The sequence below is a fragment of the Nesoenas mayeri genome, assembly GCF_963082525.1.
Source record: "Nesoenas mayeri genome assembly, chromosome: 8".
Classification (NCBI taxonomy): domain Eukaryota; kingdom Metazoa; phylum Chordata; class Aves; order Columbiformes; family Columbidae; genus Nesoenas; species Nesoenas mayeri.
Window position 1 is genome coordinate 32,111,378 of NC_137554.1, and position 23,367 is coordinate 32,134,744.

Here is a 23,367-nt window from a genome sequence, read left to right on the forward strand (position 1 = left end):
GTCCCCCCAGCCTGAACTGGGGGCTTCAGCAGCAGCAGCGTCCCTGGCTGAGTGCTCTGCAGCGGGGCAGGCTGCAGGGCTGGGCACTGCTGGAGATGCCATCATGACCGAGAGCATCAGTAAATCCCTTTGCCCCATGACACGGCTTTGGGGCCAGGGCAGGATGCCCAGGTCACCCCAAAAAGGGGTGCAGGGACTGGGGAGGGTTGGAGCTGGGCCATGGTGTGGCTGCGAGGACATCTCAGCAGTGACCCCCAGGGGTGGCGGGATTGCAGGGGTCCCTTGTGCGATGGGGACACAGGGTGAGCTCCCCCTTTCCCAGCGCCCCCGAGCCGGTCCTTGTGCTGGGGCCCTTCCCCGGGGCCGTGCTGCCCCCGCCCGGCAGCGGGGCTGTGCTGCAGCAGCAGCGGGCGCTGGCACCAGCGGTGGGGAAGGGGCTGAGCAGGATGGGGAGCCTGGGACTTCGGGGAGGGGACACCTCGGCATCTGTGCACCGACCCAGCAGCACTGCACCAACGCCAATGACCCCCCAACCCTCCACCCTGTGCCACACACACTCTTACACCCCACTCCACCGCGTGCACCCCCGTCCCTTCCCACACACCTCATTGCATGTGTGTACACAGCTGGGTCTGTCTCATGCATCCCGCCCCCCACCTCAGCTGTGCCCCCGCAAGAAAAAGGGCCGGATACAGCAGATAATTTATATATAATATATATATTTACTCTTTAAAAATAAACCTTCAGTCCCCACTACCGCCTGTACAAACTACAAAAATAAACCTTTGCTCTCTTTGATATAAATAACTTAGATGGCGTGTTGGGAGGGGGCTGCCCACCATGCCCACGCCTGGCATGGGGACGGGGCCCCCAGGCCACCCCAACTCAGCGGCAGTGTCTGGGGGCCCAGGGGTGGGAGCTGGGGCCACAGGCACAGCAAACACCGCTGGAGTTAAAGTGCTGGGTAGTGGCGCAGACGGTGCCTGGGATGGGGATGGGGACAGAGGTTGGCCTCATGGACCACCCTGTTGCATGGGGACACCGGGAGAAATTTGCTGCCCCAGCGAGATGTGCCTGGTGGCACCACAGGTGCCCACGTCAGCGTGCCCTGTCCTGGCCATGCACCAGCATGTGCTGTCACCAGGGCAGAGCATAAACGTTGCACGAGGGGCCATGGGACAGCTCCAGAGCTCAGCACAGCAAGGACCAACCTAAAGACCCCCCCCAACCCTGCCTGTGCAGTGGGAGCAACAGGCTCCCCGGCTCCATGGTGCATCCCCTACCTCCAGCCCCCTTGTGCTTGCCGGTGGGGAAACTGAGGCATGGAGTAGCATGTCCAAGGGGGTGAGCTGCCCATGGTCACCCAATGCCCCATGGAGCAGGGACATGAACCAGGTCTGTGACCTGGCCCCAGGCTCCCGCTGCCTCTGGCAGGCAGCTCTGCACCGGCAACAGATCTACCCCCTCGCTGCCTGCACCCGGGGTAGCTGGGCGAGGCCACAGGCTGAGAAATAAATCTTTTAAAATAAGCTTAAAAATATATATATCTCTATAGATAGTTTCCCTTTGCAATAAATAAAGGTGGGGGGTGCCTGCCTCAGGCCTTGCCCATGGCACCCCAGGACACGGCTGGCTTTGGGGCTGTCCCCTTATCGGGATGGGGGCACCAGGGCACCCTGTTGGGGAACCCCAGTTTGTGGTCTGGGTGGGGGGGACCCAGGAGGAGGTGACAGGGAGCAGCCAGTGACCCCATGGGGGAGCTGGCAGGGCACTGAGTTTGTCTCACCAGCAGCTCCAGAAACGGAGGGGAGTTAGTGCTTCCATTTCTGGGCGTGGAACAAGCCCGAGGCAGGGTAACCCCAAACCCTGGGAGGGTGGACATGGCACCATTGGCACAGCGTGGCCTGCACACAGCTTGCATAGAAGTGCCAGCCTGCCCTGCTGAGTCCCTTTACAGGGGGTACAGGGGGCCGGTCCTCCTCAGCCAAGACTGGGGGGCATCACCGCTCTGGCGATTAGCAGCATGATGCGGGCAACCCCGCTCTGCACCCTCCTGTGCCCGCTGGGCACTGGGGAGATGCTCTGCCCAGGAACCAGTAATCTGCAAGGAGAGAGAACGGGGGGGTCAGCTGGGTCCCTCCAAATCCACCCTGTGCCCCCATGCCGGCATGCAGAAGCCCAAGGGTAGGATGCCCGTGTCCCCAAGCTCACCTAGCGCCGGGCACCTGCCCCATGGTGTCCCAGGCTCTGCATCTCGAAGGCATTGGGCATGGCGGTGCTGGTGGTGCTGGGCTCTTCCAGGCAATCCTGCTCACCACTGGCAAAGCCCTCGGGGCCAAAGCTGGGGTAGGAGCCGGGCAGTGTGGGGTGCAGGGCCACTGTCACTGAAGCAGTGGCCGTGACGGTGGTGTAACTGCCGGCAGGACCCTGCAGGTGGGTGCTGTAGGCAGGCAGGGCTGCAGGGGGGACTGGCCGGGCAGCCGGCGGGCAGGGCTGTGGGTGGTCTCGGGGTGGCACAGGGCACGGCTCCCCAAAGGGCAGAGGGGCCGAGGGCTGTGGGCCAGGAGCCTCCTTCTTCCCCTGGACCTCCAGGCTGTCCTTGTAGGGCTTCAGCACCTGGGGGAGAAATGGCATGTGAGGGGCCCCAGCCACGCTGAGCATCCCACCAGGGTTGCAGGGGACCCACGAGCCCCCATCTCCTGACTCTATCTGCCACCACTCTCTCAGGGGATGCCACAGCGTGCAGAGACACTCACGGTGATGTGGGGAAAGCTGGGGTCCTTGCCGGCCTCCAGCAGGATGTGTGCTGGGGTCTGGGGCACAATGAAGGGTCCCTGGGGGGTGCCTGACCCCATGGCCTCTGCATAGCGCTCCGTGTCCGAGGGGTTGGGGAAGGTGGCGGGCCAGGCTGGGGTGCGCCGGATGTACAGCCCCCCAGGACCCAGGCATGGCGGCACCGGCTCCGGAGGGGACAGACGGGGGCTGTTATCCACCAGGGATGCCTGGAGAGAGAGGGGACAGTGTCAGAGGGACCAGAAACATGCAGGGATGGAGAAGGGGATGGCAGGAAGTATGGGGTGATGTGAGGATGGGGCGAGGGTTGTGTGGGGTGATGGATATGAGGTGAGGCAGAGATGGGGTCAGATGGGTCAGGGAGGGATGGGGGGAGTCCAGTGCGGAGTGAGGTAGGAGAGGAGTGAGGCAGGTATGGAGCAAAGAAAGCATGGGGTAAAGCAGGGACGGTACAGAGTAAGGGATGGGCTGAGGTGGGTATGGGGAGATGTTGGGAATGGTACGGGGAGATGTTGGGAATGGGCAAAGCGAGCATGGATATAGGGTGAGGGGCAGTGGGGGCTGAAGAGAGGTGGGTACAGGGTAGGGGAGGGGCAAGGACAGGCAGGATGGGGTCTCTCGTACCTCAGGAGGTGGCCCGATGACGGAGAGCAGGACAGGCAGCAGCACCAGCCCGTTCAGCAGCCCCAGCAGCGTCAGGATCGTGAGCACCGCAAAGAAGTACCTGAGAGGGCCGCAGGCAGAGGGGGTGAGTGAGTGGGAATGACCCTCATGAATCCTGTCCCACCCCAAATATGGCCTGCCACATCACACACCCCAGCCCTGCCGTGTCTCCGCAGCCTCCATCCAAGACGAGGTGGGTGTCCCCAGCAAAACACATCCTCGTCAGCTGCTCCACATCCCCACTGCCAGCCAGGGAGGCTGCCATGATCACCAGCCCCCCCTGCCAAAGCTTTTGAGGGGCAGCAAGCAGCTGGTTTATCCCCTCCAGCACTCACCTCATGATGAAGTCGAACTCTGAGCCGGCTAACATGAGGACACCCAGGAGGGTGGAGACGGCACCGTCCATCACAGGGGCGAAGGTGTGCTCCAGCGCTGTGGCCGAGCGCACGTTCCTGCTCCCCGCGGCCGTCAGGAAGCCCTGCATGGGGTAGGGATGTCACGTGGGGCTTGTCCCCATGTGCCACCCATGACATGACTACCCACCAGCACACGGCCAAGGGGGTGAGGGTGCTAGGGAATGGGAACTGGGGTGGCCCACAGCTGGGCAGGGGTCTGCCTGCACTCACCAGGGCTACGTGGACAGTGAACTCCACACCGATGCCCACCGAGGCGATGAGGATGACCACAGGGATGGCGCTCAGCTTGATGCCCATCAGTCCCATGATGCCAAACAGCTCCACTGCCATCATGGCCAGGATGGAGACCTGGGGGCAGTGTGATCAGTGAGGGGTGGCTCTGACTGGCTGTCCCCTCCGCCTGGTATGCCTAAACCTACCCCTCCATATAGGGCAGCCTCACACCATTGCCCCTTTTCCCTCTATTTGGGGTGTCCTTCTGTTCCATCCACTGGGAGTGGCCCTCACGCTCCTTCTGCATGGATATCCCCAAATCCCTGCCCACTACATGTGTTCCCTTCATGAGGGGTGTCCCTGATCCCTCCATCCAGGCTCTCCACTCACTGCCACCTCCATATGGGTGTTCCTCCCACCCTCTTCTGCCTGGATGTCCCCAAACACCTCACGCCTCCATATGCTCCCTTCATAAGCTATGTCCCTGATCCCTCCATATGGGTGTCTCCCACCCACTGCCACCTCCATACAGGTGTCCCTTCCACCCAGCGTGCACCCCTGCCCACCCCATTGCCCTGATCCCATGAAGCAAGTATCTAGGACCACCCAGCAGGATGGAAACAGGGCTGGATGTCCCAGTTCCCACCCTTTGGGAAGGCAGCATCGTCAGATGTCCCCCCCATACCCATGTGTCAGGAGGCATACTCACGATGATGCCGGCTGTCCAGGGGTTGAGCAGCAGCAGGGCACAGACAAGGAAGGTGCAGGCCAGCAGGATGCTGATGGCCAGCAGGAACCAGTGGCGCAGGCCGATGTACTGCTCCCAGAAGAGGAAGGGGTAGCCGCTGGGGTAGCTCAGCACCCCATGGCGCTGGGCAGCCTCTCTGCAGATTGCCCGTACGCTCTCGATCGCCTCCACAAAGTCGGCTGTGCGACGCAGCCCGCTCAGGTAGAAAGGGAACTGGGCGAACTCCAGCGGCTGGGCTGCTGGGACTGGGGAGGAGAGTATGGGTAGTATGGGGGTACGGGCAGTATGGGGCTGTGGGCAGCACAGGGACACCCCATCCACACCAGCCTTAGCATAGCCCAGGCAGCCCAATGCCTGTCTGGGTACCATGGGGAGCACACAAGGAGCAGACTGGAGGCAAGGAGGAGGGGGATTCTCTGCCAGCAGGATGCTTTTGGGGAGCAGGGGAGCTTGTGTGGCAGAGGGGAAACAGGGTGGAGATGCTCCTTTGCAGTGAGATGCTCATAGCCTGGAGCACAGGGATGTTACTGCAGCAGGATGGTGAAGGGCAAGGGGAGGTGCAGTGGGATGCTCATGGTGTGGGATGCGGGAGAACAAAGGGCAGTTTCTGTACCGCAGGATGCTGACAGGATGAGGGATGTAGGGGGTTTTCTCTTTCAGGGGGATGCTTGTGGGGCAGGAAAGGTGCATGGAGCAGGATCCTCTGCAGGGGGGTGCTGGGGGGCAGGCAGGGGACGTAGGGAGTCCACTGTGCTCACTCACTTCGCAGGTTCTCGCCCGTGGTGTCGTACTTGTCATGGATCCACTCAGGTGGCGGGGGATAGAAGTTGGCCTGGGAGGCAGCAAAGCCCAGGGGGTCATTGCTGGCCCACACTGTCAAGCAGATGTAGAAGGTGTCGGGGGGGATGATGCCATTTTCATCCACCAGACGCCGCGTGGTCAGCTACGGCGAGAAGAGCAGGAGCAATCATGAGCATGGCAGCAGGCACGGCATCATCCCCAGACCGGTCATCCCAGCCCCGTCCCCCTGTACCTGGTTGAAGTTGAAAGGCTCCTTCTTGTTGCCAGTCTGGATGAGGAGCTTGTAGGCCAGCGCTCCATCCTCAGAGCCGTTGCGGTAGCTGTCATGGGTGATGCGCCCCGCTTGCCAGTCCCTGTCGAACGTGGCCTGGAGCCCTAGGGACACAGCATGGGGGGTGAGTGTCCCTTGGGGCACATCACTCTGCATGGCAACACGTGTGCCCCAGGGACCACGGTGACAGCAGGATGGGCACGATGAAACCCCAGGGCTCAGCTTCGCATTGCTGTGCACCTTGGGAACAGGACCACTCTCCCCAGGGTGCCACACACAAGGGAAGGAATTGCCAAGCCAGCAGGGAGAGTGTGAGCTGGGGAGGTCCCTGGGCAGGGGAGGGTCTGGAGAAGAGGGATGTTCCTCACCTCGTAGCCAGTCCTGGAAGTAGTGGAGCCACATCTTGGGCAGGTCACGGTTGCCCTCCCGCACCACGTACTTGACGGTGCTGAAGGCCTGGTGCAGGTTGAGCAGGGCAGCCTGGGCGCCCGGGTAGTGGAAACCACCCTTGGTGACGATGAACATGTTGTAGAAGGAGAAGTACTTGAACTGGGCTGAGATGAAGGCATGCGCCTTGGTGTCCCGCGGCACGATGTCCGTCAGGTAGAGCCCGTCGTGCACCATGGTGGTGCCATAAAGGCTCAGCCCCAGCAGCGCCAGGAACAGCACCGCCACCACCGCCTGCGGGGAGAGTGGGGGTGAGGCAGGGTCCCGTGCCACCCATCCACCTTGGGTGGCACCGCTGGGGCTGTCCCCACCTCACCTTGGTCCGGGTCCGCAGGAGCAGCGGGGCGTACTTCTCCCGGGCGAAGTCAGCAAGGCTCCAGCGGCAGAAGGGCAGGGGAACACACTCCCGCCCGCCCTTGGTCTCGTCCAGCTGGGCCAGCAGGTCCCGGGTAGAGCTGGATGGGGCGAAGACCTGCGAGCCCAGGGGGTCGGTGGGGGGCAGGAGGACGGTGGGTGAGGTGCACACTTGGGAGGTGGGTGGCAGGACGGTGACGACATGGTGGCCCGAGGGGTCGCAGCGGGTGAAGGCTTGCACAGTGGTGGTGATCTGGGTGCTGGTGGCCATGCCGGGGTGCCCATAAGGGGATGGGTGGCAGGCGTGGTTGTCGTTGGCATCAGCGAGTTCCTGGGGTTGGATCTGGATGACCCGTGAGGAGCAAGGGCTGCAGGGAGAGAGGAAAGAAGGAGAAGATGTTGAGGGAGAGGAGCAGAGCCACCTCACGCTTCTAGGGGGCACCTATGGGGTCAGCCCCACCCAGGACAGCCCAGTGCCGGTACCTGTAGAAGCAGCAGAGAATATCAAGCCGGCGTTTCTCCCGGCGGTGCAGGTCCAGGCTCAGGATGGCAGGGAAGACGAATAGCACCATGGCAAAGTTGAACACGACAACCACAGCAGCCTGTGGGCAGGGAGATATATCAGAGCCAGGTCCAGTCACCCCTTCCCACTGTCCCCTTGGAGAGGGACCCCAGCCGAACCTGGAGGGAGAAGGCGCGCAGGGCAGGGATGGGCACGAGGGCTGCCATGAAGAAGGCGATCATGTTGCTGATGGAGGTCAGAGCCACGCTGGTCCCCGTGCGCTTCAGGCACTCGCCTGTTCGCTCCTGCAGGGACAGAGGAGGTGACAAGAGGGGTTGCGGGGAGGTGAGAGGGGGCTGGGCAGCCCCTGGGCAGGGCTCGGTGCTCACCTTGAAGGGGATGTGCTGGCTGGTCTCGGTGAAAGCATGAGCCAACAGGAACATGTCATCTACACCGATGCCAAGGGCCAGGAAGGGCAGGACCTGACAGAGAGCAGCCGGTGTCAGTGAGGAGACACAGCCACTGCCCAGGAGGGGACCCAGCCACCTGGCCACCTTGCAGTCCCCAGGGTGCCACAGCCCCATGGTACCTGCCTCCTTCCCCTGCACATACCTGGGTGGTGGCTGCGTTGAAGGAGATGCCCAGCAGCGAGCAAAGCCCCAGGCCAGAGGCCACGGAGAGAGCCACAAGCAGGACCCCGGCCAGGCCCACAGCCCCTTGGGACTTGGAGCAGTCCCATCGCAGCATGGTGACGCAGGCGTAGGCCAGCTGGAAGAGTGCAGCGGGTTAGCAGGGACAGGGAGGCGAGAAAGGGATGGTGGGGGATGGAGGGAGGGGACGTACACACCATGAGGAGGTAGCCCCCGGCCACCCGGATGGCACTGACGTCAGAGAAGGACTTCATGATGTCGTTGAGTGTGGTGGTGGAGAAAGCGTGGACACTCTGCGTGGCGTTGGCTGGGATGGAGTCCTGTGCCAGCTGACAGAGATGCACCCTGTTAGAGCAGTCAGGACCCTCCAGCTTCCCAGCACATCCTCCCCAGAGCCACCCAGGGTGTCAGCATCGCCACTGAGGGTCCCTGGAGACCCAAGACCACAAGGCAGTGGTACCAGGACCTGTGGCCACATAAAAACCTGGAGGCTGGGGATGTGCAGCCATGTGCACGCTCAGCCTTGCCCAGCCACGCACAAGGTCTATCCCCAGTGCTTACCTCTACAAATTTCCTCTGCCAGGCCTCCAGGATGGCAGCCGCCTTCTCCTCACTCCAGCTGATGTCGTGGATCTCGTAGTCATCCTTGAAGTGCTCAAAGAGCTGCCGAGGGCTCATGAGGAGGAACATGGTCTGCAGGGCCTCAGCGCTGGGGAACAGGCACACATCTTGCTGGAACCAGCTGCAGTACCCTGGGATGGGGGAATGGGTCTGTCCCCCACCCTGGACTCCCAGGAGAGGGCCCACGCATCCTGCTCTCTGTCCCCGCCTTGCTCCAAAGCAGTGACCCACTTGCCAGCACCATGCACTCAAACAGCCCCACAGCCCCTCTTGCAGCCAGGGAGGGTTCTCATGGGCACTGGATGAGGATGAAGGAACCCTGCCCCAAACCATCGCGGAGGGAAGTGCCGCAGCTGGGGATACCCGCACTGCGGCGGACTCACCGTAACAGCTTGCCCTGGGAGTCTTTGGTTGTGCCGCCTAAAATCAGCTCCTCCTGCCAGCGCATGAACTTCCTGGAGAAGCCATGGCAGCCTCCTGAGAGCTCAGCTGGGATGTCGGGGCTCTGAGGGCAGAGGGGAGACGTCAGGGATGCAGGACCATGGGGCAGGTAGGAGAGAGAGCAGCAAGCCCACACACCCCTCCTGGACCCCAAGGGCTGTGACCTACCTGCTGACTCTGCTTGTTGGGGGCACTGGGGGGGCACTGGGGGTCTCGAGGGTCCAGGCAGGGCCGCTCCATGTAAGCCTGCCCCACTTCTGCCTTATCCAGCAGCTCTTTGAAGCCTTCAAGGGATGTGAATTGCCCTAGCTCCTCCATCAGCTGCAGAGGGTCCAGGTTGCTCCACTGGATGTCTGGGCGGCCTCTGGGGAGAAAGCAGAACTGAGGTGATGTGGGATGCCGAAATCCACATGTGGTACCACCAACATCACTGCCACCCCCTCCCATGGGTCTCAGGGCGTGCCGTGGAAGGCAGGGCATGAGGATGTAGAGCAGCAGCATCAGTCCTACCCCTTCCCAGGGCTGCCTCCAGCATCCCCCATGCCCTGCACAGCACAGCGGGCCGTGCCCTGAGTCAAGTAGCGTGCCTGATCCTGTTAGGCTGGGACAAAGCGGGGGGAGCCCGCCCCACCGCCTGGCCCCGCTTTGTGTGAGCAGTCAGGCCGATTACTGCCTGCAGGCTAACATCTTGATAGAGGGGAGCAGGCGCGCAAGGGCACCTGGCAGCCCCTCCAGCCTCTCCTGCCATCTCGCCCCGGATTGGAGGTTTTGGGGCTCAGCAGAGGTTCTGAGGGCTCAGAACAATGCTGAGAGGTGGCCATGGATCAGGTCCTCGGAGGTCTAGTGGGACCCCATGGGAACTGGGTACCAAGGAACAGCGGCTTTTCCATTGCCCGTGGATGCTCTGTTCCCTCCGTCCCAGGCTGGCGTGCCAGGGGCCAGCTCCCAGTCTCGGCTTCTTTTTTAAAACAGAAAGGACACACACAAAAAAGCCAATAACCCAGCCCAGTGCTCCAAAGGGGAAGAAAAAGCCTCAAGCGAATGTGGGCTCTGGGGAGAAATGCAGCCTAATAATTCATGAAGGCTGGCTGGGCCGGAGCCGGCCGCTCCAGATTCCCACATACCAACCAGAGCTGCTGCTGCTTCCAAAGAGAGCCCCTTTTATCTGTTTTCGCTTGCTTCACTGAGCCAGGGCAAATCCTTTTGTCTTTCCATAGATTGCTGCTCTTTGTTCTCCCAGCTCCCGCCCTGCTCACCCCTTGGAGTTAAAAAGGGGGACGAGTCCCCATGGGCCGGCTGGTGCTCGGCCAGGGTGCCCACCTGGGCACTCGCTCACCCGGCTGTAAGGAGAGACGGGTCCCACCACTGCTGTGGGTGCCATCCTGCCTGCCATCTACCCCAGCACCAGGATGCTGCCGTCCCCAACGGATGATGCCACCAGCATCCCACTCAGCACAGTCACCCCTGCCCCGCTCACTCCCACTCCCGGCTGCTCCCCAAGCTGGGATGGGGAGAACCTGAGGTCTTGGGGATGCAAAGCCGGTCCCCCAGTCCTGGCTGGGGATGTTGTGGCCCCTTCCCCCTCCTTCCGTCCGGCAGCAGCCTGAATAAGGCCACTCTTTCATCTGTTTGGCAAGGGGCAGCTTTCAGAGCAGCATTAGCATGAGAAAGCGTGGGGCTGCGTTTGCTGACAATGCACAAGCCGCCCCGGCTCTCCCGGACAAACACACGCGTAAACAGAAGGAATGTTGGGGGGGGGCTCCCCCAACCCAGCCCAGGGTCCCCAGCCCCACCACTGCGGTGGCAGGGAGCTGGCTGGGAGTCACCCACCACGCACCCTGGGGACTCTGCACCCTCTGTGTCCCTGAGCACAGCTCGGGAGTGCGGCTGCCTCCTCGCCATCGTGGCACCCACAAAGTGCTGGGGCGGGGAGCAGCCCCCAGGGACCTGCCTGCAGCATGGCCTCTGTTCCCGTGTCCCCATCCTTGTCTGGTGTCACTGAGGTCAGGTGGACAAGGACAGGGACCTGTCCCAGGGTGCTGACCCAACAGAACAAGCAACAGTGGTGGGACCATCCTAGGGCTGGCTGAGCAGGACAAGCAATAGCACCATGAACCTCAGGGCAGCAGCGCCCAGCTGCACGGGGAGGACAAGCACAGCCCCTTGGCAGGCCCCGCAGCCCCCGCTCCCAGCCATGGCCCCCCGCACCCCAGGATGGCTCCCCACACTCACGGGAGGTAGGCTGAGCCTCCCTGTAGCTTGGAGCCTTCCCAAAAGCAGTCCAGAGGTGTCAGGATCACACAGGGGAACAGCTTCTCTATCATCTGTGGGAGAAGCAGATGTGAGAGGTCAGCAGGGATGGGTGAGGCTCCCCCTGCTCCCTCCCACCCCCAGCCCTGCTAGGCTGCCCAAACCTGCATCCTCCCACATGGAGCTTATGGTGCCTTTGCAGCACCTGGGGCTGGTAACCCCATTCCCACCACAGCCCATCCGCTGCCTGTTTCTTGGGGGATGAATCCCCTGTGGGGGGTTTCCCTGGGAGTCATGCCATGCCCACCACCACTCACCCTCTCGATCATGCCGTTCTCAATGATGGGGACACCCGACTTGTAGCAGATCTTATTCAAATCCCAAGATCTGGAAAGGCAGAAGGAGGAGTTGAGGATGGGCATCATCCCATGGGGAACAGAGCAAGGGATGTGGGGGACACGCAGGACACAGTGGGGGTCCCTGTCCCACCCTCGTGCAGAGCTGGACTCACTTTCCATACAGCGAGACTTGGACTTTGCTGGCGGCCAGGGCCGCCTCGAGGTGGAGCTGCAGGGCCTCCTGCGTCAGGATGTTTTCCCCATCCCGCTTCGGGGTCTGGATCAACATTTGGGAGGTGTAGACGGACTCCTCACCCAGCTTCTCCTTGGTGTAGCGCAGCTCCTGGCTCACCCGGCTGCCCGCTGCAGAGGGGACAGTAATGTGCTCTGTCAACTCAAAGGTTAGCAGAGACCTCACCCTACCAGCCCATCCTGCCCATCAGGATGCCCAGGGAAGGGGACAGACAGGAGCACAGTCCCGCAGCACCACATGGTGCCACATTTAACCCCCGGGTGGCTTCTTGCCATAGGGTCTCCCAACTGCTGCATTCTCTGGGTGCTCACACTGAGAGGACCCAAGCTTGGAGCACCCCAGCCCAGGCATCCCTCTTCCCATTGACATGGATATATCCAGCTCTAGATTTGGCTTTGCTTTCCCTGGAAAAACCCCACAGATGGAAAGCTGGTGAAGTGGATGGGACACATCCTGCCCACTCCCACCTTCAGCAGGTGCCACAAATGCCCAGCACAAACGGACCCTGATGCAGCGGTCAAAACTAAGGACACCCCAACCCATTCCTGCCCAGCTGCTCCCTGGCACCCTGAGGCAGGCAGCATTTTGGTCAGGGGATGGATATAGGGATAGGTGGGCACCCCCAAAACCCTGCAGGTGCAGGCTGTCCCAGGAGGGGCTTGGGGACAGGGGACGGACACAGTGCTGGGGAAGATCCACAGAACCCCTTTCCTCTCACCAAGGCTTGAGGATCTGTCCCCACCAGCAGCAGGAGAGTTCTGAGCGTGGCAGGGCCACGGTTTCTGGGAGAAGCTGCTGACTTTATTTACAGATGCCTCGGTACAGAAGAGAAATCCACCCCCCACCAGTGCAGCTGGGGCTGAGCTCAAACCCGGCGTGGCCTTTTGCGTGGCAAGCACCGTTCCAGGGACAGGCACCCCCACCGAGCAAGGGGCACCCATCCCTCCCGACACAGCAAAGAGTGGACACCACAGCACGCAGGAGGGTGGGAGGCTGAGCCTCAGACCCCTAAGCACAACAGGCAGCTGCCACCGTGCCAGCTCCCTGCCGGGGGTGGATGCTGCGTGCAGCCCCCACCCCTGTGCCACCCACCAGAGATGCCCCAGGATGCCTAGTGGCAGGGCACATCTCAAGGCAGCGCTGCTGGTGGGGTTGAAGCCATCTCCTGCCCAGCCCTGGGTGCTGGGAGAAGGAGCGGGTCAGGATTCATCCGTGCCGGGACGCTCCCTCAGCAAAAGGCGGGGGCCCCGGCAGGCCTGGCCCCCCGCCAGCACCGAGGAGGCCAGAGGGAGACCACAAATAAGGAGCAGAATCTTCCCTTTTAATGACTTATTATATGGTTTTGTGTTTTTTGGGTGTTTTTTTTCCTGCTTTTTGAGAAGGGGGGGGCAAGCGTCTGTATTGTTCCTGGCTGGGCTGTGGAGCAGCTGGTGTCCATCAGATGCCAGTTGGGATGGAGGTTGTGCCAGGGCCAGGGAAGTGGGGGACATGGCCACAGCCTTAGCGTGTGTGTCAAAGGGGATGGTGGCGCCCGGGGCGAGGGGACGAGGACACAGGGAGGGTGGGTGTCCCTGCAGGGGGGTAGGGACAGGACAACCCATCCCCTTCCCAGCAGGCTGGGAGGTCGGGCAGGAGGTGCACTGAGTTGCTCTGATCTCAGCTGCGCCACCCACGCTGAACCCAGGCGGGTGGTGGGACACAGCGATGGGGGGGTGCCCGGCATCACTGCTGCTCCCAGGGGACACATCCTGCTGCGCCCCACGGGCATCTCCGCCCAGCACAGCCACGGGAGGAGCCGCACATCTGCAAGCGTGGTGGAGTGGGGTGGGGAGCCCCCCAAAAAATTAAAGAAAAAAAAAAAGATAAAATAAAAAGCCATCCCTTGTAATTAGTGTTAATTTGGAACAGGGCACTGCGAGCCGTCAGCAAGCTTCAAAGGCCGTGAGGAAGCCTCAAATTCCAACACCCTAATTAACCAAAGAGCAACATGAAAAGACAAGGCAGCGCACACAGGGCTGCCAAGGACACTTCAAACGGGCGCGCGCCCGCCGGCCGGCCCGGGGATGGGAGCAGGGTGAGACGCCCCACGCCGCACGCAGCCCCCCAGCCCGCGGAGAGGGACGGGGGGGCACCCCGATACCAACAATGAGCACATTAATGAGGAACTGTATGTAAATTTTTTTTTCTTTCTTTTTTTTTTTTTAATTCCAATTAACAAAGAGAGCCCTTGGCTTTTTCATGCAAAGGGCCCTCTGGTTCCAATCAGGCGACCCAGTCCTGCTTATTAACAGCCTGCTCCACTCTCTGGTGGGGGGCTGCCTTTCCCCCCATCTCTGATCCCCTTCCCAGGCTAAGGGAACCCCTCCCCAGGCCCCAACAAAACCTCACAGCAGGGACTGGAGTGAGGACAGTCCCCAGGGGCATCCATGCCTTGCATGAGCATCCTCTCTGGAGGGGGGCACCACTTCTGGGTACCACTGGCTGAGGGTTTCATGCTTGGGGGTGTCAGGGGGTCCAGGCACAAAGCAGTCTGGGCTGGAGGGTGAACAGTACTCCATATCCACCCACACTCCCCAAAAAAACAGGGTGCACAGCAAGATCCCACCGTGCCCAAGCAGGGAGTGCATGGTTGCCAGGGAGGGGACAGGGTCCCCAACAGCGAGGGCGGCTGTGTGTGCAGCTGCCTCCCGTCCACAGGCCACACCGGGGGAGCCCTCCCCATAATTACAGCATCCGCCGCAAAATTACAGAGCAGGGCGGGAGCCTCCCTGCCCCCTTCCTGGCCACCCTGCCTGAGCTGCCCACCGCCCCCCCCACTGACACCGCTCCCCAAACCCTCCTGGCACAGGACCCACAGCCGCAGCCCTAGGGCTGCAGCCGCTCGCTGTCACCCAGTGGGACCAGCTTGCGCCCTCAGCTGCTGGGATCACAGCGCCCTGTGCCAGCACCCCCACACCCTCCAGCCATGGGCACCCCCAAGCTGAGGGGGAGGCAAAGGTGTTGCCCTGCTCCCAGCCAGGAGAGAGCCCCTGCATTGTCCTCCTGCCCAGGAAGGGGTCTCACCCAAGGTCACTCTACATCCCCCCCGAGGACTTTCAGCACCACTCACTCTTGGCTCAGAGGGTCTGGGGGCAAAGGAGCCCATTTTGGGTCCTGCTGCCCCCCCAACAGAGCTGTAAGCCCCCCAGCACAGGGCTCACACCTCACAGCCACCCCACCTGGCATGACAGCAAGGGACAACCCGCTGTGCCCATCCATGGCAGGAGGTGGGCAAGCCCCACGGGAGTCCTGTCCCCAAGTGCCCACGGGTGAGGGGCAGCGTGCCCAGACAGTGCTGGGAGGGCAGTTGGTCAGGGCGGGCTGCCAGCCCCACAGTGAGCCGCCCCTGCCTGGCAAGGAAAAAGGGGCTGGAGGTAAGGGGGGCCATGGGAGGTGCTGGGGGGTCACAGAGAGGCGCAAGTGTCCACCCAGGAGATGCAGGCTGCTGCAGGGACCACTCTGTGTCCCCAGAGCAGGTGGAAGCTATGGTCAACAGCAATGCCACCGCTCCGCAGGTGGGACCCTGCAGTTGTCATCACTTGGGTGACTCAGGTGGGACCAAGTGTCAGGGAGGTAGCACACCTGGGTACATGTCTCAGCTTGGCCTCCAAAAATCAGACGTTGGCCTCAAGCCTGGGATAACGGGATGTGGTGACAAACATGGTGAGTCCTAGATTCAGCTGGTGCACGGGGGACGCTGCAGCCCTGTCCCAGGGCCACACCAGCCCTGACCCCAGGTCCAGCCGTGCTCCCCAGCAAGGGAAGAGCTGGGAGCAGTAACAGGGGAGCCATCTCCTGGGGAGCAGCCCCTTTTCCACAGCACAACATCCCAATGCCAGGACTAGAAACCCCCGCTCAAGTCCACATGTAGGAGGAGGGCAAGGTCATGCCGAGACTTATGATGAAAAGCCACCCGCAGGGGGACCCCCCTCTACAACACCCCCCCCACTGCAACAAGGTGCACCCATGGGGCCAAACACCAGACCTCCAAGCCACCCCACAGCACAGACAGAGCAGATCACACGGGCAGATATGCCCACCTCTGGGTGATTAAAGCCCTCAGGGGCATCCAAGAGATGCCAACGCTGTCCCACACCCCATGCACCATCCCACATCCTGGTGGGAGGGGGTCCCGACGCGCTGCCCCAAGCATCCCTCGCAGCCTGCCGCTTCCCCGTGCCGAGCGGCGCGCAAGCTGGAGGCCACCTTCAAAGTGTTGTGGGGCGGATTAGCTGGATTAGGGAGGCAGTGAAAGGACCCATGCTGCTCCAGAGGAAGTCTCGCCCAGGGCACGCTGAAAGAGCCATTTTTACCTGTCCCGGCTGCTACCGCCGGCCTCGCCAAAAGCCCCACGGCCCCATCCTGTCAAAACACGTCCTCCCAGGCCCATTCACCCCACAGCACAGTGCCAGCCCCGGGGAAGCGGGGGGGTAGGTGGGTGGCAGATGGGTGTCACCAGCACCACCAAGAGATGAACAAGGGCTCGCTACTGGCCCGGCACCTCCAACCAAACCCCAGACCCACCAAATGGGCTCCCATCGCTCAACTAAGTCAAGAGGGGCAGCAGAAGAGGGGGATGCCTTCAAAAAGCCAGCAGCGGAGGGCTGAAAGCACCCATTTGGGGATGGCTCCCCAGCTGTCGGCCCCAGCCAAACCCTTTTGTTTACCAGCAAAGCTAAATTAATGTCTTTATTACCCCAAATCGTGGGGCGACGGTTCCCAGCACAGGGAGGGGGGGGCAGCCGGAGCTCACACCGCCCCAGCCAGCAATGAGGGGACAGTGCGACACCCAAAAAAGTAGGGGGGGAAGAAAAAGGGGGGAGAGGGGATTCAGTTGGGAACTATTCACTGCTAAGACTCCTGTCAGCATTGACATAAATTTCCACTGGTGTTGGCATTTAGGCATTTGCCATTTCCATATGTATAGGGCTGCCTGTACTAATTATGCTAATCACCCCCTCTGTTGGCTGCTGTGAAAAATGGCCACATTAGGCACTCCACTGCTTGCTAATGTCACTTAATGTGTGGTTGAAACATACATTCATCCCCCTCTGAATGGTGAAATTTTTCCACATTGCTGGCTTCATTCAGGCAAGAAATGAATTTTTTGAACTCAGACCACTTTTCCAGGCCCGAGGGAGAGGCAGATAATAAAACCCTCTTCTCGGGCCCTGGCGCTGCCCCCTCCCAGCCACCAAATAACATCTAAAATGAAGAAAAAAAGCCCCCTCCCTAAGTCCGTGGATATGTCTAAGTTTAAAAAAAAAAGAAAACCCTCACTTTCTAGGAATTCAAGAAATATATATAAAGTTGAAAAGCAAAGCAAAATGGATAGGGGCAGATAAGCCACAGCCATCTGTAAAGAGTCCTTCAGTCTTTTTGGGTTAATTAGCAAAATTTTCCAGCCCCAAAAAGCTGACCGAGCTGTCAAGGAAGGGAAAAGGAAAAGCAAGAGGTTTCACGCTCGCCTCCCGAAGATAAATAAATAAAGGCGAACTGCCTGTGCCCCATCTTTGGGCAGGCAGGGGCTGCTGGGCGAGCCCCCCTGAGAAGAAAGGTCCTTTCAGAGCCAGCCGCGGCTGGGAGGGAGAAGGTGCTTTGGAGCGGAGGGCAGAGCCATGCAGGCAGGATCTGGGGATAACGGGGACCTCGGCACCCCATGCAGCAATGTCCTGGCTGCCCCTCACTCCTCCAAGCCCCAAAGGATGGGGGCACAGGGTCCCCGAGGACGCCCAGACCCTGCAAACAGAGAGAACTGCAGGGTCCTGAAGGAAAAATACCATCAGGATGGGTAGGAGGGTCATCAGGACAACGCTGGGGACCCCGGCCAGCCCCGTCCCTCCCCATGTGTCCCACACCTATGTCACTGCACCCCAAGAGGAGCGGGGACCCTGTTCCCCACAGGACGCCCATCTGGGGACAGAGCGGGGACGTGGCAGGCTGGGAGCCGCCCCTTGGGCGCGAAGCCGGCTCAGGCCAGATCCTGGCAGGCGTCTTGCTGCTCCCACTGCATGGACGAGCTGCCACGGGAGCCCCCCACGCTGCCAGTGCCAGCCCCACGCAGACCCCCAGATCAGCTTCGCCTGCTCCTTTCTCAGCCCGCAGCACCGATGCCTCACCCCACAAAACACACCCGCTGGCAGCAACAAGACCACCCACCTCTCCCCGTGCCCACCCAGGAATGGCCACGGGATCCTGCTCCCCCCACAGCTGCTGCCCCACACCCCTCCATGGGTCCCACTGCACACAGTGGAGACTTGGGCTAGGAAGACGGGCCAGATGGACAGTCTCCCAAGAGCAGATGCAGGGTGGAGAGGGCACCAAATATCCATCCTTGGGTTTTTGTTGTGGCTTTCCCATCCCAGCCAGGGTCTCCTCTCTCGCTTGCACCTGCCATAGGGGGAGTCCCTGGGCTGCACCCCAGTCCTGGGTGCCAGGGAGGGGATGCCCCATACCATGTCCTATTGGAGAGGCCAAGGAAGGATGAAAGCTATTGCCAAAAGTTACTGCCACAGGGGCTGAGGGTGTCTCTGCTTCATGTCCCAAACAGGGAACGAGGCAGCAAATTCCCCTTGCCCCCATACCACACATCCCATTTTAATCCCACCAGCACATTTGGGGTGTTCCTGACCCCTCTAGGAAAGGGATGGGGTCTCCTCTGGGGAGATTCAGCAGCTCTTTGAGAGCACGACGGCTGCGCAGGGCACTCGGCTGTTCCGGTTAGGAATTAACCCGGCCTTCCTTTGAACCAGCCCTCGGTGCTATAAATCAGGCAGACCCATTCACCACCCAGGGCTCTGCCTGCCCAGAGCTCACCGCCCCGGTCCCTTGGCCCTGCGAACACCCTGGGAGAGCCGGGAACAGCTGCCAGGTGTCTCGAGGTAACTCAACACTCACCACTAGCCAGAATTTCAAAGCCTCTGAGTGGCTAATTGCTTTGGAGGAGCCTAATTGAACATTTCCACAGTCGAGTCCAATTTATGGGGTGACACGGGCTCCTTCCATCTCCCAAAACGGGATGAGAGTCAGGCATAACACCCAGGGCACCACCAGCAGCCCCAGCCAGATCCAGCCCATGCGACAGCCTCTGAAATGGAACAGGGAGCCCTGCGCTTTCCCACGGTGGCCAGGGTCAGAGCTCAGTCTCAGGAGGACCTGTCGGGGGATCTGCCATCAGCACGGCCCCAATGCTGACCCCAGCCATGGAGCCAAAGCAGCGCTGCCCCCCTGTTCCCCTGGTGGCAGACAGCAGCTTGGTGCCCACATAGGAAGCAGCTCTCTTCCTTTCCCTTGCTCCAGCTCCCAGAGGGCTGAGCTCAGCCCGCAGCAGGGACAGCCCAGCTCGGTGTCATGCTCGGCTCCCACGGGGCTGGGACCTCACCTGGGTGAGGTGGTTTGGCTCGCAGCATCACCAATCCACATCTCACAGCCTGGCTAGGCAGATGTGAGCCAGTACAGACCAGCTTCAGCAGGGTTATCAGAGGCTTCCCAGGACCCTCAATCACTCAGGCCCTGAGCTTGGGGACCAGCTGGGACAACAGGATCAGGTCCTCACACACATAACCTGCCCCTTAAACACGCCACAGCACTGCCTCAGGGCTGGGATGGACCACACTCCTGCAAACATCTCCGCACACATAAACAGATTGGGAAGGAACCAAGGTCTCCCAGCATCCTGGGGATCCCAAAGCTTTGGGGCCAGGCTGATCAGGGCACCCAGATTTGCCAGCCTGAAGGCAAGGACTGTGCCGTCTCGACTTGTCACAGCAGTACCAGCCCCCCTGCCACATCCAGGGATGGGAGAAAGTAGTGGCTGAGAGAAGCCAGAAGCAGCTTAAAGCACTCAGGATCAAACCACACAGTCTGGGAAACCACATCCTGCTCCCCAGTGGGAACCCAGGCCCTTCTGCCCCCAGTAACACACATCTCCACACCAGAATGGGTGATCCAGAGATCAAGGAGGGCTGGGTACACCCAAGGACACCAAGGGATGCTTTGATCTCGCTAGAAAATGCAGAAGCAGAGACCAACCGAGAGGCAAGGATAAATGGATAATTATGGGGAAGGGAGGCAACCCCACAGCCGATACACAAGACCGAAAGAGCTGCTGCAGGGATCCACATCCTGACCCACACATGCCTGTCAGGGACCTGCAGGACTAAAGCCATCCCAGCCACCTTGTCCTTGGTGGCCACAGGTAGTGTCAATGCCTGAGGACAGCTTCCTTGAGCACGCTGCGGTCATGCCACCCAGGAGCAAGGCATGGAGGGGTCTGCCCCAAATGGGGAAGAGCCCTCCCAGGAAGGTCAATGGCCCCAAGCAGCATCCCACAGAGCACCCCCAGCATTGCACACCATTCCTGGGGCTGTGTGTACCCATCATCTGGGAAAGCACAGGACACCCCAGGTCAGTGGTGTTTCACTGTGGGGTTTAAAAAACAAATATTAAAAAATAATCCAGCTCTTGACACTAAAGAAGCTGTCCCAGTCACGAGAAAGAGCCAGGTCCTCAAAGAGGCCCCTGGCACCCAGGCTGTAGCCACACCATAATGGGGCGGAATACCCCCCAACAGCAGCTGCAGTACCTCCTGGCCATACTCATGCGAGCAGGGGAGCACAGTGGGATGCAGAGCATGTGTGCGAGAAAAGCCAGGTGTTCGGGCACTTCCAGCTGTCCCCAGGTTTGGCCCCTTCCCCGTCCCACTCTCCACCCCGACGTGCCACAAGTCCTGTTCCCTCCCAACAGGAACAACCACAGCCACTTCCCTGGCTCCGGTTGCATGAAACGCCAACTCCTTGCAACCCCCAAAGCACAATAAAAATCCAGTAGAGCCAAAGCCACGACCTGGAGCAAGGAAACCACCAAGGGAGCGTGTCCCTCCTCCGGCAGCCACCACTCCAGCGCCAGCCGGAGCGGGAGGTATCACCGGATTTCTGCTACGTGGTGCAGAGGAAAGGGGTGATGCAGACAAGACCTGGGGAGGACAAACACCCCTCAGGAGTGAGGAGCAGGTGGGAGAGCCTGGCGTTCCTGGGTAGGGGTGCGTGCGTGCATCTGTGTGCGAGCAGCAAGGGAGCACAGTGCCTTTTTTTTTTTAATTTAAAAAAAAAAAAAAAAAGGGGGTGGGAGAGCAAAGTTGCTTCTATTGTTGAACCAAATCCAAGAGTAGCTGAGGACCACACAGGGAGCGGGGCGTGGGGGAGGAGGCAACGCTCCCGCACAAAGATGGCTGACACCCCTCCGCTGAGCAACATCTGCCCCTGCACAGCACCCCGCCGGGGACCCCAGGCTGGGAGACCCCCCCCCAGCCAGGGCCTGGCAGGGATGAGGGGCTGCAATGCGGGGTGCTGCCCCCCGGGAGCCTCAAAGCAGGAAAGAAGTGCAGGGAAAGCGAATCCCAGCGCCGGGGAGTGAAGCCGCAGGGAGAGGGGAGAGAAAAATCCACGCTGGAGTTATTAATAACAAAGGAGGGGGATCAGCCGCTTCCACTCGGAAACGGGGATTTGCTCCTGCCTGACCCTGCCTGCTCCTCCGTCCCCGCCGGGTAGGGGTCCCTGAACCGGGACCGGCGGCCCCGCGGCACCGGCCCTGCCCCGGCACACGGCTGCGACCGGCCCCGGGGGCTCTTCCCGCGGGGAAGGGGCCCGGCGGCGGGGGAGCGGCACCGCGGCAAGCGGGTGCCCACGCGTGGGGTGAAGTCAGCCGGCGGCGACCCCCGTTCCCGCCCGTGCGGGGACGCGACGGCACCTTCGAGCAAGGGACCCCTCGGGGACACGCGTGAGAGTCCTTAAGCGACTGAGCACACCGCACCCGCGCAAGACGTCGCTCGAGCGACCGCGCAGATGGGACTGCCACTCGCGGGCATCCACGGCCCCGTCCTCCGCGGCCCCACACGCAGGAATCCCGGCGGTATCATCCTCCTCCTGCCCTGCTCCCGCGCTGTCACCTGCCTCCGGGCCGGCCCCGCACCTCCGCACCCCGCGGGAGGGACAAAGCCGGGTCCAGGAGCGGGACCGTTCCCACGGGCGGCTGAGCCCGTGGAGTCGCGCTTACCTTCCACCCAGAGGTGCTCGATGTCGGTCTCGATGGAGGCCACCCGCAGCCCCACGGCCAGTGCCCCGAACACCAGCAGCCCCACGAAGAGGACCTTCCCGCAGTGCCGCTGGATCCGGCAGCCCAGGGCGAAGAGCAGCGCCTGAAAGCGGGCCCGCAGCCACAGCGGGGCCCGTTGGCTCACGGCCCTACCCTGGGGAGAGGGCGAGGATCAGGCTGGGAGCGGATAAGGGGAGCCCCGGCCTGGGAAGGAGCCTGCAGCGGCCCGGGATGCCCGCGGCAGCGGCCACGCTCCTTGGGCTGCGGAGCGGGACCGGGACCCCTCCGGCACCCGCGATGCCGAGGGTCCTCGGCCGGGGAGAGAGCGGCTCTCCGAGCCGAGAGACACGGGGTACCCACTCCCGCTTCGCGCTTCCCCAGCCCATCCCGCGCTCCTCCGCCCTCCCTTCGCGCAGCCCGAGCCCCCCCAGCCAGGAGCCCCCCGCGGGAGCGGGCGATGTTCGCCGCTTACCTCGGGCAGCGGCTTGCGGCGGGCGGCGCGGAGCGGCGGTGGCGGCGCGGAGCGGCGGGGCTCGGCCGGCATGGCGGGGCGGCTGGCGGAGCTGGGCACCCCCCGTTATGTGGGGCCGAGCGCGGCGGCCCCCATGCGCGCGGCGGGGCCGGTGGTGCCGGTGGCGGAGCAGCGCGGTGCCGGTGCGGAGGGCTGTGTGCCGCCGGCCGCCCGCCGCGCCTCTAAAGGGGAGGCGGGGGCGGGGGGCGCCGGGGCCGCGCCGCCGCCGCCGCTCCCATTGGCCGCCGCCGCCGCGGCAGCGCCCATCGCCGCTGCTAGGCAACGGCGCGCCCGCCGCCGGCGGCCACACACGGCGGCACCCCCCCGCCCGCCCCCCCGCACCGCACGGCCCGGCCCGGCCCCGCCGCGGGGGGGAGCGCGGCGGCGGCACTGGGGGGCGGCCCGGTCCGGCCCGCCCGCGGGCAACGGCACCCCCCGCGCCCGGGGCTATCCCCCGTTGCCCCGTCCCGGGACAGGCAGCCCCACCACAGACACCCCTAGGCACGGGCAGAACACCCCCCAGGCGCACGGCAGGGGTGGGCACCCTACACTGTCACCCCTGGGGGTGGGCATCCCCCACAGCGAACCCCAAAGTATGGGGAACCCCCCATAGCAAACCCCACCAGCAGGGCATCCCCACACAGCCAGCCCCAAGGAGGATGGGTATCCCCCTGCAAGCACCCCTCAAGAGTGGGCAGCTCCCCCCTAGCTATCCCCTGAGGATGAGGACCCCAAAAGCAGGGCATCCTCCCACAGTACCCCCCAGCAATGAGCACCCTTCTCCCATACCTACCCCGTGGAGCTGCCCCAAGGGATGGGCATCCCCACCAAAAGCACCCCAAGGGCTGGGTGTGCGCCCATAGCCTCTCCCCGAGGCTGGGCAATCCCACATTGCTACTCTTCTTGATCCAGACATTCCTCCGTAGCCCCTGAAAGGGCCAGGCATCTCCCCAAACCACTTCTC

At 62.2% G+C, this 23,367-nt stretch overlaps 1 protein-coding gene across 1 annotated transcript; it reads right to left on the reverse strand.

The window, feature by feature from the left end:
* Positions 1 to 1,995: 1,995 nt before the first annotated feature.
* On the reverse strand, positions 1,996 to 22,670 carry PTCH2 (patched 2; the record flags this gene model as incomplete). Its single annotated transcript, XM_080348541.1, is given in 26 exon segments — positions 1,996 to 2,101; positions 2,212 to 2,616; positions 2,757 to 3,002; positions 3,418 to 3,517; positions 3,792 to 3,934; positions 4,083 to 4,220; positions 4,795 to 5,078; positions 5,596 to 5,776; positions 5,867 to 6,009; positions 6,274 to 6,586; positions 6,669 to 7,074; positions 7,190 to 7,308; positions 7,388 to 7,513; positions 7,598 to 7,690; positions 7,821 to 7,976; positions 8,056 to 8,187; positions 8,420 to 8,567; positions 8,863 to 8,984; positions 9,089 to 9,284; positions 11,153 to 11,244; positions 11,488 to 11,557; positions 11,682 to 11,871; positions 21,854 to 22,032; positions 22,249 to 22,466; positions 22,468 to 22,598; positions 22,601 to 22,670. Coding segments are annotated over 25 exon segments (4,401 nt in total). The 3' UTR covers positions 1,996 to 2,101.
* Between the last annotated feature and the right edge of the window lie 697 nt (positions 22,671 to 23,367).